The sequence below is a fragment of the Salmo trutta genome, chromosome 39 (assembly GCF_901001165.1).
Source record: "Salmo trutta chromosome 39, fSalTru1.1, whole genome shotgun sequence".
Classification (NCBI taxonomy): domain Eukaryota; kingdom Metazoa; phylum Chordata; class Actinopteri; order Salmoniformes; family Salmonidae; genus Salmo; species Salmo trutta.
The window spans coordinates 3,635,489-3,650,131 of record NC_042995.1 but is presented as its reverse complement, the minus strand read 5'-3'; the positions used below and the strand labels follow the sequence as shown (position 1 = coordinate 3,650,131).

At 44.8% G+C, this 14,643-nt stretch overlaps 1 protein-coding gene across 1 annotated transcript; it reads left to right on the top strand.

The window, feature by feature from the left end:
- Nucleotides 1–3,200: 3,200 nt before the first annotated feature.
- Nucleotides 3,201–14,337, top strand: LOC115179487 (inactive dual specificity phosphatase 27). Its single transcript, XM_029741033.1, has 6 exons — nt 3,201–3,343; nt 4,084–4,250; nt 6,063–6,181; nt 8,760–8,991; nt 9,668–9,885; nt 10,997–14,337. Exons 2-6 carry the CDS (start codon nt 4,138–4,140, stop codon nt 13,750–13,752), a joined length of 3,438 nt encoding a protein of 1,145 aa, XP_029596893.1. The 5' UTR covers nt 3,201–3,343; nt 4,084–4,137; the 3' UTR covers nt 13,753–14,337.
- The last annotated feature ends 306 nt before the right edge of the window (nt 14,338–14,643 follow it).

Here is a 14,643-nt window from a genome sequence, read left to right as displayed (position 1 = left end):
GATGCGATTCCACGTCATTATCCAATGAAAATGTCAGTGAAATGCCAACCTGTCGACAGAAAACTGTGTGTGTGTCTGTGTGTGTCTCTGTATTTGTGTCTGTGTGTGTGTGTGTGTGTGTGTGTGTGTGTGTGTGTGTGTGTGTGTGTGTGTGTGTGTGTGTGTGTGTGTGTGTGTGTGTGTGTGTGTGTGTGTGTGTGTGTGTGTGTGTGTGTGTGTGTGTGTGTGTGTGTATGTATGTATGTATGTATGTATGTATGTATGTATGTATGTATATATGTACTGTACCAGTCAAAAGTTTGGACACACCTACTCATTCAAGGGTTTTTCTTTATTTTTACAAATTTCTACGTTGTACAATAATAGACATCAAAACTATGAAATAACACATGGAATTATGTAGTAACCAAAAAAGTGTTAAACAAATCCAAATATATTTGAGATTCTACAAAGTAGCCACCCTTTGCCTTGATGACAGCTTTGCACACTCTTGGCATTCTCTCAACCAGCTTCATGTGGTAGTCACTTGCAATGCATTTGGTCTCCGTGAGGTTGTGTCTCATCTGCGGTGAGCCTGGGATCCCTACTTGGGTATCTTCACAGATGGATCAAAGGATCCAGGCAGTGGGAGAGCAGGGTTTGGGATACCTGTTCCCCGGTTTGTTTCGGATATACTAGGGGAGGTGGCTGTCTGATGGAGTTTCAGTCTTCTCTGCTGAAATGCTAGCACTAGTGTGGACATTGGGATGGGTGGAAGAAGTGGGGCCTAAAAGGGTCATTTTGTGTTCAGACTCTGCTGCCAGCCTGGTTGCACTGAAAGGAGGGAAGTTAAAGGCACACCCAGACCTGATAATAGAGCTGTTGATGGTTCTTCATAGAGTGAGGCAGAAAGGATGTAAAGTACAGAACCAAAGTTTGGACTCACCTACACACCTCATTCCAGGGTTTTTCTCCATTTGTACTACTTTCTACATTATAGAATAATAGTGAAGACATCAAAACTATGAAATAACACATATGGAATCATGTAGTAACCAAAAAAGTGATAAACAAATCAAAATATATTTTAGATTTTAGATTCTTCAAGGTAGCCACGCTTTGCCTTGATGACAGCTTTGCACACTCTTGGCATTCTCTCAACCAGCTTCATGAGTTAGTCACCTGGAATGTATTTCAATTAACAGGTGTGCCTTGTTAAAAGTTAATTTGTGGAATTTCTTTCCTTCTTAAAGCATTTGAGCCAATCAGTTCTGTTGGGACAAGGTAGGGGTGGTATACAGAAGACATCCCTATTTGGTAAAAGACCAAGTCCATATTATGGCAAGATCAGCTGAAATAAGCAAAGAAAAACAACAGTCCATCATTACTTTAAGACATGAAGGTCAGTCAATACGGAAAATGTCAAGAACTTTTAAAGTTTCTTCAAGTGCAGTCGCAAAATACATCAAGCGCTATGATGAAATTGGCTCTCATGAGGACTGCCACAGGAATGGAAGACCTGCTGCAGAGGATAAATTCATTAGAGTTACCAGCCTCAGAAAATGCAGCCCAAGTAAATGCTTCACAGAGTTCAAGTAACAGACACATCTCAACATAAACTGTTCAGAGAAGACTGTGTGAATCAGGCCTTCATGGTCGAATTGCTGCAAAGAAACAAATTCTCAAGGACACCAATAAGGCGAAGAAACGTGCTTGGGCTAAGAAACACGAGCAATGGACATTAGACCGGTGGAAATCTGTCCTTTGGTCTGATGAGTCCAAATTTGAGATTTTTGGTTCCAACCGCTGTGTCTTTGTGAGACACAGAGTAGAGGAAGGGATGATCTCTACATGTGTGGTTCCCACCGTGAAGCATGGAGAAGGAGGTGTGGGGGTGCTTTGCTAGTGACACTGTCTGATTTATTTAGAATTCAAGGCACACTTAACCAGCATGGCTACCACAGCATTCTGCAGCTATATGCCATCCCTTCTGGTTTGCGCTTAGTGAGACTATCATTTGTTTTTCAACAGGACAATGCCCGAAACACACCTCCAGGCTGTGTAAGGGCTATTTGACCAAGACGGAGAGTGGAGTGCTGCATCAGATGACCTGGACTCCACAATCACCCGACCACAACCCAATTGAGATGGTTTGAGATGAGTTGGACTGCAGAGTGAGGGAAAAGCAGCCAACAAGTGCTCAGCATATGTGGGAACTCCTTCAAGACTGTTGGAAAAGCATTCCAGGTGAAGCTGGTTGAGAGAATGCCAAGAATGTGCAACGCTGTCATCAAGGCAGAGGGTGGCTACTTTGAAGAATCTCAAATATAGAATATATTTTGATTTGTTTAACACTTTTTTGGATACTACATGCTTCCATATGTGTTATTTCATAGTTTTGATGTCTTCACTATTATTCTACAATGTAGAAAATAGTAAAAATAAAGAAAAACCCTTGAATGAGTAGTTGTGTCCAAACCTTTGACTGGTACTGCATGTGTGTGTCTTGGTGTGTGTTTCTCTGTGTGTGTGTGTTTGTGTCTATATGTCTCAGTGTGTGTCTCTGTGTATGTGTGTGTGTCTCTCTGTGTGTATCTGCATTTTACATTTTTGTCATTTAGCAGACGCTCTTATCCAGAGCGACTTACAGTATTGAATACATACATTTCATTTCATGCATTTTTTAAATTATTATTATTATTTTTTTAAATTTACTGGCCCCCCGTGGGAATCGAACCCACAACCCTGGCGTTGCACACACCATGCGCTACCAACTGAGCCACAGGGAAGGTCTGTGTGTGTCTCTGTGTGTCCTTAGGTAGATGTGAGAGCCTGACCCAGTGACTAGCCTGCATTCTCTCTCTATATATATATATTTAGAGCCAGACACATTGTCAGCTGGAGATAACACAGACTGCAGACACCCTAGATAGAATGACAATCACAAAAACACATATACACACACACACACACACACACACACATACACATGCACACATACACAGACAAATAATAACAGGTTTATAAGACTAATCGGACGTGCATCCATTGTTCATCTAAATAAACAGATATTTGTGTGTCTGTGTGTGTGTGTAACCAATTGCTGCACCTTTGTATCTGGACTTGGCTGGACCCCAGGCTCACAGGGTTAATAATGTTCCTCTGAGAGAAGCTGTGGTGATGTCACAGGGGTGTAAGGTGTCAGGGGGAGTGCCCATAGAGGGGTAATGGTGGGGGAGGGGGCGGCAGATAGGGTTGGGGACTCTCGTATAAGTTAGGTATAGGTTCCTCGCTCGGACCCCTACAATCCCACAGTCCCAACGTCCTGACAGTGAAAGGCGGACCACAGCTAAAACCAGCTCAGGTAAGAGACAACGTCTGGGGTTAGGGGTCGAGGTTTGGTACACCTTTGTGGGGGGAGGGGTGGTTACCACAGAACTGTGGTGTCTTCACCCTCTTTTCACTGCTCTGTCACACCACTGGGCCTGAAGGCTCTGTGCAGCTGTCCTTGTTGCTAAAAATAAATACTCAGGCTGACATACACACACACACACACAACACATACACACATTCATGCTTTCAGTATAATCTCAGATTATTGCAGTTTTTCAGTTGTGACAGTGAGTGACTACCTGTTGACTATCAGAAGGGTTAAGCGTGATGAAGCATACGTACCTCATCATATTTACTGGGCTTATGTGATGAACAGTTGAAACAGGCCTTTTCATCTCTCTAGTCTGTCATGATCCACAAATGGAGGCTGTGTGTCTTAGATGTTTATGTGGCTGTGAAGAAATAGCAATATGTTAGAATGATGCACTTCTTATGAGTTAAGGTTAGCACTTAATGTTATGGTAATGGCAGAGACATTCAGATTTCCTGGAACATCTTTCCGGGATCAAGAACTGTATTTTTTTTTAAAGAGTAATGTCTGCTTTCATAACACACATAATTGTGTTTGGGAATCCAGTGAAAACACAGTAAATATCAACCATATTCTGTGTGTATTTGTGTCTGCAATAGTTTGTGTTTGGTCCATTAGTACATTCCTTGAATTCTAATCTGAGCTTGTTTCACTAATGAATTTCCTCTGTGAATCAACAGAGGAATTTCTGTTTCCCACATCCTTGAAGACAAGAAAGGAAGGATTGCGTTGCCATGGCGTCACCGAGCGAGGGCGATCAGACCGTGCCTGATGGAGAGAGTGAAAAGGAGGCGACTAAGGTCAAATCTATTCAGTCCCAGTATCTCCGCTGTCCCTCCCCCAGCAGGTAGGCGTACGTGGAGACCCACTGTTCTTGTAGTTCTGTAATGGGAAATGACCCACCCAGGGCTCTAATAGTGTGTGAAATAAATGTATTGTTCAACTTCAATTCAGCTTCCAAGCACAATTTGGTCAATTTGTAGAGAGTATAGCCATGTCAATTTTATAGCATATAGAACGTCTTTCATCAGAAGTGCTCACAAGAACTGATTACTACTGTCACACACTGACTATGATGCACACTAGACCTGGGTCAAATACATACAGTTGAAGTCGGAAGTTAACATACACCTTAACCAAAAACATTTAAACTCAGTTATTCACAATTTCTGACATTTAATCCTAGTAAAAATTCCCTCTCTTAGGTCAGTTAGGATCAACACTTTATTTGAAGAATGTGAAATGTAAGAATAATAGTAGAGAGAATTATTTATTTCAGCTTTTATTTCTTTCATCACATTCCCCGTGGGTCAGAAGTTTACATACACTCAATTAGTATTTGGTAGCATTGCCTTTCAATTGTTTAACTTGGGTCAAATGTTTCGGGTAGCCTTCCACAAGCGCCCCACAATAAGTTGGGTGAATTTTGGCCCATTCCTCCTGACAGAGCTGGTGTAACTGAGTCAGGTTTGTAGGCCTCCTTGCTCGCACACGCTTTTTCAGTTCTGCCCACAAATTTTCTATAGGATTGAGGTCAGGGCTTTGTGATGGCTACTCCAATACCTTGACTTTGTTGTCCTTAAGCCATTTTACCACAACTTTGGAAGTATACTTGGGGTCATTGTCCATTTGGAAGACCCATTTGCGACCAAGCTTTAACTTCCTGACTGATGTCTTGAGATGTTGCTTCAATATATCCACATAAATTTCCTTCCTCATGACGCCATCTATTTTGTGAAGTGCGCCAGTCCCTCCTGCAGCAAAGCACCCCCTCAACATGATGCTGCCACCCCCGTTCTTCACGGTTGGGATGGTGTTCTTTGCCTTGCAAGCCTCCCCCTTTTTCCTCCAAACTTAACGATGGTCATTATGGCCAAACAGTTCTATTTTTGTTTCATCAGACCAGAGGACATTTCTCCAAAAAGTACGATCTTTGTCCCCATGTGCAGTTGCAAACCGTAGTCTGGCTTTTTTAAGGCGGTTTTGGAGCAGTGGTTTCTTCCTTGCTGAGCGGCCTTTCAGGTTATGTCGATATCGGATTTGTTTTACTGTGGATATAGATATTTTTGTACCTGTTTCCTCCAGCATCTTCACAAGGTCCTTTGCTGTTGTTCTGGGATATATTTGCACTTATCCCACCAAAGTACGTTCATCTCTAGGAGACAGAACGCGTCTCCTTCCTGAGCAGTATGACGGCTGCGTGGTCCCATGGTGTTTATACTTGCGTACTATTGTTTGTACAGATGAACGTGGTACCTTCAGGCGTTTGGAAATTCCTCTCAAGGGTGAACCAGACTTGTGGAGGTCTACAATTTTTTTCTGAGGTCTTGGCGGATTTCTTTTGATTTTCCCATGATGTCAAGCAAAGAGGCACTGAGTTTGAAGGTAGGCCTTGAAAGACATCCACAGGTACACCTCCCAATGACTCAAAAGCCTATCAGAAGCTTCTAAAGCCATGACATCATTTTTCTGGAATTTTCCAAGCTGTTTAATAGTCCCAAAAGTGCCAACTCCACCCACCCTGCATGTCACTGGTCAGGCTAAATCAATCACACCTCCAGTATTTGACATTACATATATTTGCACCCCCCCGATCTGCTCAGTACTCCATAGTAATTATATTTATATGGTTATGACTATGTCTCTATACTTTTTGCAGTTTCTCCGTGATCTCTGAGTCCAGATTCTCCATGATATCAGGGTCAGATGCCGAGAGCATCTATATGGAGCCCATTCACCTGTCCTCAGCTATAGCTGCCAAACAAATCATCAACGAGGGTGAGACACAGATTCTTTCCACCAACCACACATAACTCACATGCTGTTTTTGTGGCTTCGTGAGTGGATCTGAACATTATGATTTAAAATATCTAAATGAAAGCTTTCATATTGGCAGAATACAATTTTATAAATGCTGTTCACCTAGAGAAGCATGGCTGTCGACAAAGCGAGCGCTTGGGACTGTAAAGTTCTATCTGGAAAAAGATGATTCTGAGATAATTGGCTTTAAAGTTCTGAACCCTCATTGGTTTGAATGGTGTCAACTACTTTTATCTTGTATTCTTTTTAACTTAACATGAATTGAGGTATTTAGACTACTGTATAGGTAGAGAACGTTGAACAGAACAAGGTTATGTCAATAACTAAATGCTGACTAAAATACAGATAGAACCAATAGTCCCAAGCTCTCGAAAGGTTAAAGAAAGTTGAAGGGTGGAACCACAAAGAAAGCCGGGGAAAAACAGCCAACCCTAGTCATGTTTGCAGGTTCACCTTATACAGAGAGTACCTTGGGGCAGCAGGTAGCCTAGTGGTAGCCTAGTGGTTGGTTAGAGCGTTGGGCCAGTAACTGAAAGGTTGCTGGATCGAATCCCAGAGCTGACAAGGTAAAAATATCCCACTGTTCCCTGGTAGGCTGTCATTGTAAATAAGAATTTGCTCTTAACTGACTTGCCTAGTTTAAAAAAATACTGTACTGGTGCCAAGCACTATGGGAGTGTTTGGCTCCAGTACATATTTTATTTGTTCCATAGAGATAAAGCAGTTTAGCTCTGTGGTTTGTCCCCATTCAATTCAATAGAACTGTATTGTCCCCGAAGGCCAATTTTGGTTGCATTGCATTACACAATGTCACGGACAAAGCTACTTCTCTTCGGCATGATAAAGATACTTATATTACATACAAGGTTCAATAATCTATCCAAGACACTCCAGAGAGACCTTGAATACATACAGCGTGCACTGCAATGCTCTATTATCCTGGACCTATATAATAGGCGGTGTCAGAGGAAAGCCCATAAAATTGTCAGAGACTCCAGTCACCCAAGTCATAGACTGTTTTCTCTGCTACCGCACGGCAAGCGGTACCGGAGCGCCAAGTCTTAATAGCTTCTATCCCCAAGCCATAAGACTGCTGAACAATTAATCAAATGGCCACCGGACTATTTACATTGACACCCCCCCACCCTCCATTTGTTTTGTATACTGCTGCTACTCGCGGTTTATTATCTATGCATAGTCACTTCACCCCTACCTACATGTACAAATTACCTCAAATAACCTGTACCCCCACACACTGACTTGGTACCCCCTGTATATAGCCTCGTTATTGTTATTTTATTGTGTTACTTTAAAAAACATTTTTACTTTAGTTTATTTGGTAAATATTTTCTTAACTCTTCTTGAACTGCACTGTTGGATTGGTGGGTCCCACACGGGGACGTGTGAGCTAACGTAGGCTAATGCGATTAGCATGAGGTTGTAAGTAACAAGAACATTTCTCAGGATATTGGCAGAAAGCTTAAATTCTTGTTAATCTAACTGCACTGTCCAATTTACAGTAGCTATTGCAGTGAAAGAATACCATGCTATTGTTTGAGGAGAGTGCACAGTTTTGAACTTGAAAAGTTATTAATAAACAAAGTAGGCACATTTGGGCAGTTTTCATACAACATTTGAACAGAAGTGCAATGATTCATTGGATCAGTCTAAAACTTTGCACATACACTGCTGTCATCTAGTGGCCAAAATCTAAATTGCACCTGTGCTGGAATAATACATTATGGCCTTTCTCTTGCATTACCAGATCTAATGTGTTATATTCTCCTACATTCCTTTCACATTTCCACAAACTTCAAAATGTTTCCTTTCAAATGATATCAAGAATATGCCTATCCTTGCTTCAGGGCCTCAGCTACAGGCAGTTAGATTTGGGTATGTCATTTTAGGCAAAAAAAATAAAAAGGGGCGGATCCTTATGAGGTTTTAAGGGCTTGTAAGTAAGCATTTCACGGTAAGGTCTACACTTGTTGTATTTGGCGCATGTGACAAATAAAGTTTGATTTGATTATACTGTAGCGTTAGAATAATCACCTCTATCTTTTACCTGAGAATACAATGTGTTCATTATGGCAATATCCAGCTAGAGACGTCCAAGCCATTGTACATAGCTAGACTGTCTGATTGGGGTACTGCGTTCGCCCACACACCACAATTATGCTCCTAGCTAACTTTGAATAGGTTATTTTGCTTTCTAACAGTGTGTCCCTGCAGCAGCTGTCTATCCTTAACGGATGCTGTCTGAAAATGTGACATACTCCCGGTATGGTTTGTGAAGACTGACACAGAGGGTGGGGATTTTTGCAGCACAAAGTTATTTCCTTCAATCTAGCCACTGTCTGTAGCCTACTTACACGTTTAGATGCAATGAATTATGTAATATTGTGGATTAGGCAGTAGGGTGTGTGTGTGTGTGTGTGTGTGTGTGTGTGTGTGTGTGTGTGTGTGTGTGTGTGTGTGTGTGTGTGTATGTGTGTGTGTGTGTGTATCTGAATAGTCTGCTCTTTCCTTTCCTCAGAGCTCCCACAACGGGGTATCAGGGCAGAGAGTACCCCAGACAGCATGTTGGAGACAGCGGAACAGCTGATGGTGGAGGACCTGTACAACCGGGTGAAGGACATGATCGATGACCGCAGCCCCTACAACACCCCCTGTGTGATGGACATCCAGCGGGCCATGGTACAGGACCGCCTGGAGGCCCCCAACAACCCCGTGGACGAGGTGTGGAACAACATATTCATCGCTGAGAAGTGAGTCACACACTGTGCCGTGGAAGTTACTGTGTGCATTACATATCCCCACACACCCATCACACACAAGCACACACACACACACACACACATGCTCTGCCCTTCAAAATACAGTATTATATGCATAGCTCATGGAACATCATGCCAGCTAGATTTACCCCCACCTCACTTTCACCATAGACTACTTCACTGAGTGTCAATAGAATGACAGATAGATAGCTGTTCACCTCCTATGGTATAATTAAGCAACAAGGCCCGAGTGGGTGTGGTATATGGTCAATATACCATGGGTAGGGGCAGTTCTTATGCACGACACAACGCAGAGTGCCTGGATACAGCCCTTAGCCGTGGTATATTGGCTATATACCACAAATTCCCGAGGAACCTTATTGCTATTATAAACTGGTTATCAACGTATAATTAGAGCAGTAAAAAGACATGTTTTGTCGTACCCGTGTTATACGGTCTGATATACCACGGCTGTCAGCCAGTCAGCATTCATCCCTCGAACCATCCAGTAGTATATAATACTTTGTAAAAGAGGCCTGTGTATTGCAGTCTGTTTCGGGTCAGTGTACTTGTCATGGATACTCCATGTCCTTACCAGCCATTTCATAACCGTGACTATATGACCACAACAACAACAGCGTTGCTTGTTCCTTCCTCTGTTTTGCAGATCCGTGGCTGTCAATAAAGCTCGTCTGAAGCGCATGGGCATCACCCACATCCTGAACGCTGCCCACGGTACCGGGGTCTACACCGGGGAGGCCTTCTACGCTGGCATGAACATCGGCTACATGGGTATCGAGGTAGATGACTTTGCAGAGTCTGACATCTCCCCTCACTTCAGAACCTGCGCTGAGTTCCTGGATGAGGCCCTGTTGACACACAAGGGTGAGTCAGGGTTCTTTTGTGTGTTCTTATTGGTGGATCAAGGCCCAATTCTTAATGGACCCGCCTTAGACCCTACGCCCTATGCATTTGTAGATCTACCAGGATTTGATTGATGAAAGTAATATGGTGAAACTTCCACCTAGCCTATCAGACAGCGAGGGAGAGCTATTACCAGGATATTTAATGGATACGATATGAACGTCTTCTTGTATGATCTCATGTTTTTCTCCCATTTCCATTTACGTTGAGTCTGGGCTGACCTGGACATAGTAGAACCAATCTCTGGATTGTTTTACTTGGTTTAACTGGACTCAGTGATGATGAGGCTTGGAATTCCATCTCTAGACCAATCCAGAGACTGCTTGGAGTTCCATCTAGATTCTAGACTAATCTATAGACTACTCCTAATTACTCATCATAACCAGGGGTGGCTGTCAGTTTTATTTTAGGGAGGTCACTCAGAGCCAATGGACAGGGATAGCCTAGCTATATCTGGACTCTGTTTAGGCGGGTGAATCATCTTCTAAAGCTTTTTACCCCCCTCCGCCTCAACTCTAATTAAACCCCAAATAGATTAGATCCACTGACCTCTTCTGAGTTAATTAAACACATAGCTGTTAAGAATCAGGTTAAATGTCAAGCAGTAGTGACTAGTATTCATGTCATTGGTTTAGGTCTGCGGGGCCTCGCGCTCCTTTCCGCTACAGGGAGGGACTAGGCAACGTATCACATTTCAAACCTGGCACCTTGGGGGTTATCATATCATGGGTTATGATTTCAGAGTTTATAACTGGTGGGGTACAGTGCTTAGGAGTGACACAGTCACAACTGGAAGGGAATACAGCCCTCTGGTGGTTATAGAGTGTCATTGCAGAGCAGACATCATGCTGGCTCTACCTGCACATAAAATGTATTAGCCTCCTACAGCTACAGCTGTTATCATCAAACTGGTACCTAATGCTTTCAGATTCATGAAATCAGTATTGTCATTTGCTCATCCCTTATGTTGCAAATGTATCTTTAATTAACTATATATAAACCCTGAAAAATATTTATTTCTTATGTCAAGGGTAACCAATGGGAAGTGTGTTTTTGTCTTCTTCTCCTGCAGGTAAGGTCCTGGTGTCCTCTATGATGGGCGAGAGCCGCTCCGCTGTGCTGGTGGCCGCCTACCTCATGATTTTCCAACACATGACCATCATGGAGGCACTGACCACTCTGAGGAAGAAGCGACCCATCAACCCCAACGAGGGCTTCCTAAAGCAGCTGCGTCAGCTCAACGAGACGCTACTAGAGGAGCGTGATGACGATGATGACGACACCCTCAGCCAGTGCTCCGTCATCGACGCCCACACCCGCGCCCAACTGTTTGACGACGAAGAGAGCATGATGGGCGTGAAGGCCCACTCCATCATGATGGAGGAGGAGGAGGACAGCCAAAGCGTGATGAGTAGCGTGGCCTCGTCTGCCGCAGCCGCCGCCCTCAGGGATGGGGTTTTTGGAGGGCAGCGGATGGGCCTGGAACGGGCAGAGACGACAGAGGGCCTGGCCCTGCCTGGAAAAGACCCTGGCGACGGTGGAGAGGATGCAGAGGATGGGGATGAAGATGGCATGAGCATGATCCGCGAGTGGCAGAGGAGGAACGAGAAGTACCAGAGCGAGGAGTGGTGGGAGCAACAGCTGATGAGCGAGGCTGGGGACGAGGAGTCTCTCCTGGGGGGCATGCAGGGTCCTGGGGCACCAGAAGACCTGGAGAGCGTGACCAGCGAGGACGTCCAGGCCATGAAAGAGCGCCTGAAGTGGCGCCCGCGGCGCTCCCCTTCAGAGACAGTGTCCACGGCCAGTTGCAGCAGCTACTCTGACCTGTGGAAGCAGCGTCTGAAGGAGATTGAGGAGCAGGCGGCGGCGCGCTACCGCAAGAAGGACGACGACAATAACAGTGAGAGCACAGCGATGGAGGGGACAGAAAATAAGAAGCAGACAATCGAGGACGACGTGGAGAGTGTGCTCTCGGACACCAGCTCCATGTACAACTTCTGCAAGAGGAACAAGGAGAACCTAACTCCCCTGGAGCGCTGGAGGGTGAAGAGGATCCAGTTTGGCTGGAATAAGAACGATGAAGGGAGGGATGGGGAGAAAAGAGCCGGGGGTATATGGGGCAGTGGGGAGCAGGGAGAGGGCAATGCTGAGGCCCACACTCAGGCACTGGAGGACGTCAACCTCACAGCCTACCAGACCTGGAAGATGAAACAGGCGAAGCGGCTTGGAGAGGACAACAAGGCAACAAAAGATGACATTGTGGAGATGAGCCGCGGCGAGGACTCGGCCACAGCCAAGAGGAGACAGAGGCGGGAGGAGCTCCTGGAGCGCTCGCGGAAGACGCTGGAGGAGAGTCAGTCCATGTGCGGCTGGGAGAAGGAGAGCTCCATGAGCGGAAGCACCCTGCCGCTCTCTGCCTTCTTCGCCCAGCCTGGCGGCTCACAAGCCGGAAGTGTTGCCAATGATGACAACATGTCCATGCTGAGTGGCAGGTCTTCTGTATCCCAAGCTCGCAGCACCAGATCTCAGGCCTCCATGGGCTCAGGAATTCCGCAGGGCATTCCCCAAGTCCCCATGATCCCTGTGCCCACAATGCAGGGACCTGGTGGGGAGCCCATGGTCGACCTGTCCAGCATTCAAAACTGGATCGCCAATGTGGTGTCCGAGACCCTCATCCAGAAGGAGCGTGAGATGAGCCTCCCCCCGTCCCAGGCTGGATCGGTGCTAAGTTTCGGTGGGGCATCTAGTGTGGTAGGGCCAGCAAGACGTGGCTTGGACAATGACAAGGCTTCTATGCTGAGTGGAGCGTCCTATTCGAGCTCGCTGGCTCATCACGGTGTCAGTGCTGACAGGGCCGAGTCTGTGCTCTCCGGTAGAAGTGCTGCTTCTTCTACCAGTAATCTCTCCAGCGTCTCCGATCTGGGCTCCCGCAGGAGCAAGATCACCACCACCAGCGTGCCCCTCTACAGCCTTTTTGCGGACCAGGTCAACCTACAGAAGCTGGACTCCATGGACAAGCAGATGCAGTCGGAGATGAGGAACAAGATGGCCTGCTACGGGGTGAAGAAGATCGCCGAAGATAACAAGCGCAGCACACTCTACAAGAAGAAGAAGCCCAAGGACAAGGGTGAAGAGGAGGAAGAGAAGGAGGATGACTATTTAACGGGAAAGATAAAGACGTCTCTCCCACCTGCACCAGAGAAAAAGAAAGCACCTACGCGAAGCTATGGCCTTTCGGGCTGCCTAAATCTCTCCACCGCTCTGGAGAAAGAAAAGAAAACCAGTGTTGATGAATGGCTAACCAACGTCATGCCTCCTTCGAGGAAACCAGCATCCTATAGTGCAGAAGACGAGACTGATCCAGGGCCATCTGCCTCCGTGTATAACTTCGGAGGCCGGAGGGACTCATCTGAGGAGGAAGAAGAAGAGGAGGAGTATGAAGTCGCATCCAGATATCGCTCCAGATTCCAGGCAGACACAGAGTCACGTGTACTTGGCAAATTGTCTTCCAACGGCGTGGATTCCAGCAGCTACAGGGCTAGAAGATCCTTCGCAACCACTGAGGAAGACGAGGAAGAAGAGGAGAGTTATACATCGAAGAGGAAGTTTACTCAACACTCACAATATGAGAGTGGAGGGGAGACGGAGGGGAGGATAGAAAGGAAGGAAGAAAAGGAGGAGGAAGAAGATGTCGACAGATTCCTCAGCCAGCTTAGGCAGAGGTCTCGGGCTCGGGCTGAGGCAGAAATGCAGGACGATGACATCGTAGCAGCTTGGAGGGCACAACAAGAGTCAAAGTCAAATGGTTACAGAAGCAGTGACTCTTAACCAATCAAAGACAGTGTCACACTTACAGTATGAAAGAAACTCAATCCAATGTTAATATGTTTCTTCAGCTAATAAATTAAAATTGCACACTTGCTACACATGCTGCCGCTAGTCAATGGGGATTTCTTAGAACATCACTTGTGGTCTTTTTAGTCTCAGAAGTGGGGTGACCTTTATAATTCTATAGGTACTTGTTATAGATCATTCTGACATGTAAATACTAATCTAAATCAAATATCTACGCTTTATTAGAATGGAAAAGGGAAAATGTGCACCTTGCTTTCTAAACTCAAACGAGTTTATTTCTCATAGTGAATTTTATAATCAAATGGACGCAAAATATTCATATTCACAATATTTAAATATTGCCTCAACCTAACTGCATTGCTTGTGCAGTGCAAGTAGAGTAACACTTGAACACACGTTTGCTGTTTGTTGCATTGATTGTAAAATGCAACAACTAACCTACAAAACAATCTAAACTAGATTACTGTTCAAGACATAAAATATTTATGCTGTACAATTTTTGAGGCCCAAACGCAACCCATATCAAAGCACTTATAATTGCAATAAATGTTAAAGCAATTATCTGGTTGTTTTTATTTTTTAATCTCATTCCTCATGCCTAAGGACACCTGGATTCTAGTTGATCACATCTTTATGGGAAACATGACACAGAGTAGAAGAATAGAAGACAGAATAGAAGGAATTAGGATAAGCATGAACCAAATCGCATAGCACTTTACATTGTAAGGGGGAACTCAACATATTCATCACTACTGAACTGGGTGCTTTTTATCACAATATTTTACCCCATACATACTATCTTCTTGTTATATTATGGGTAGAAGACTACCGCAAGACACACTTTGACAAGGCAGTCAATATCCT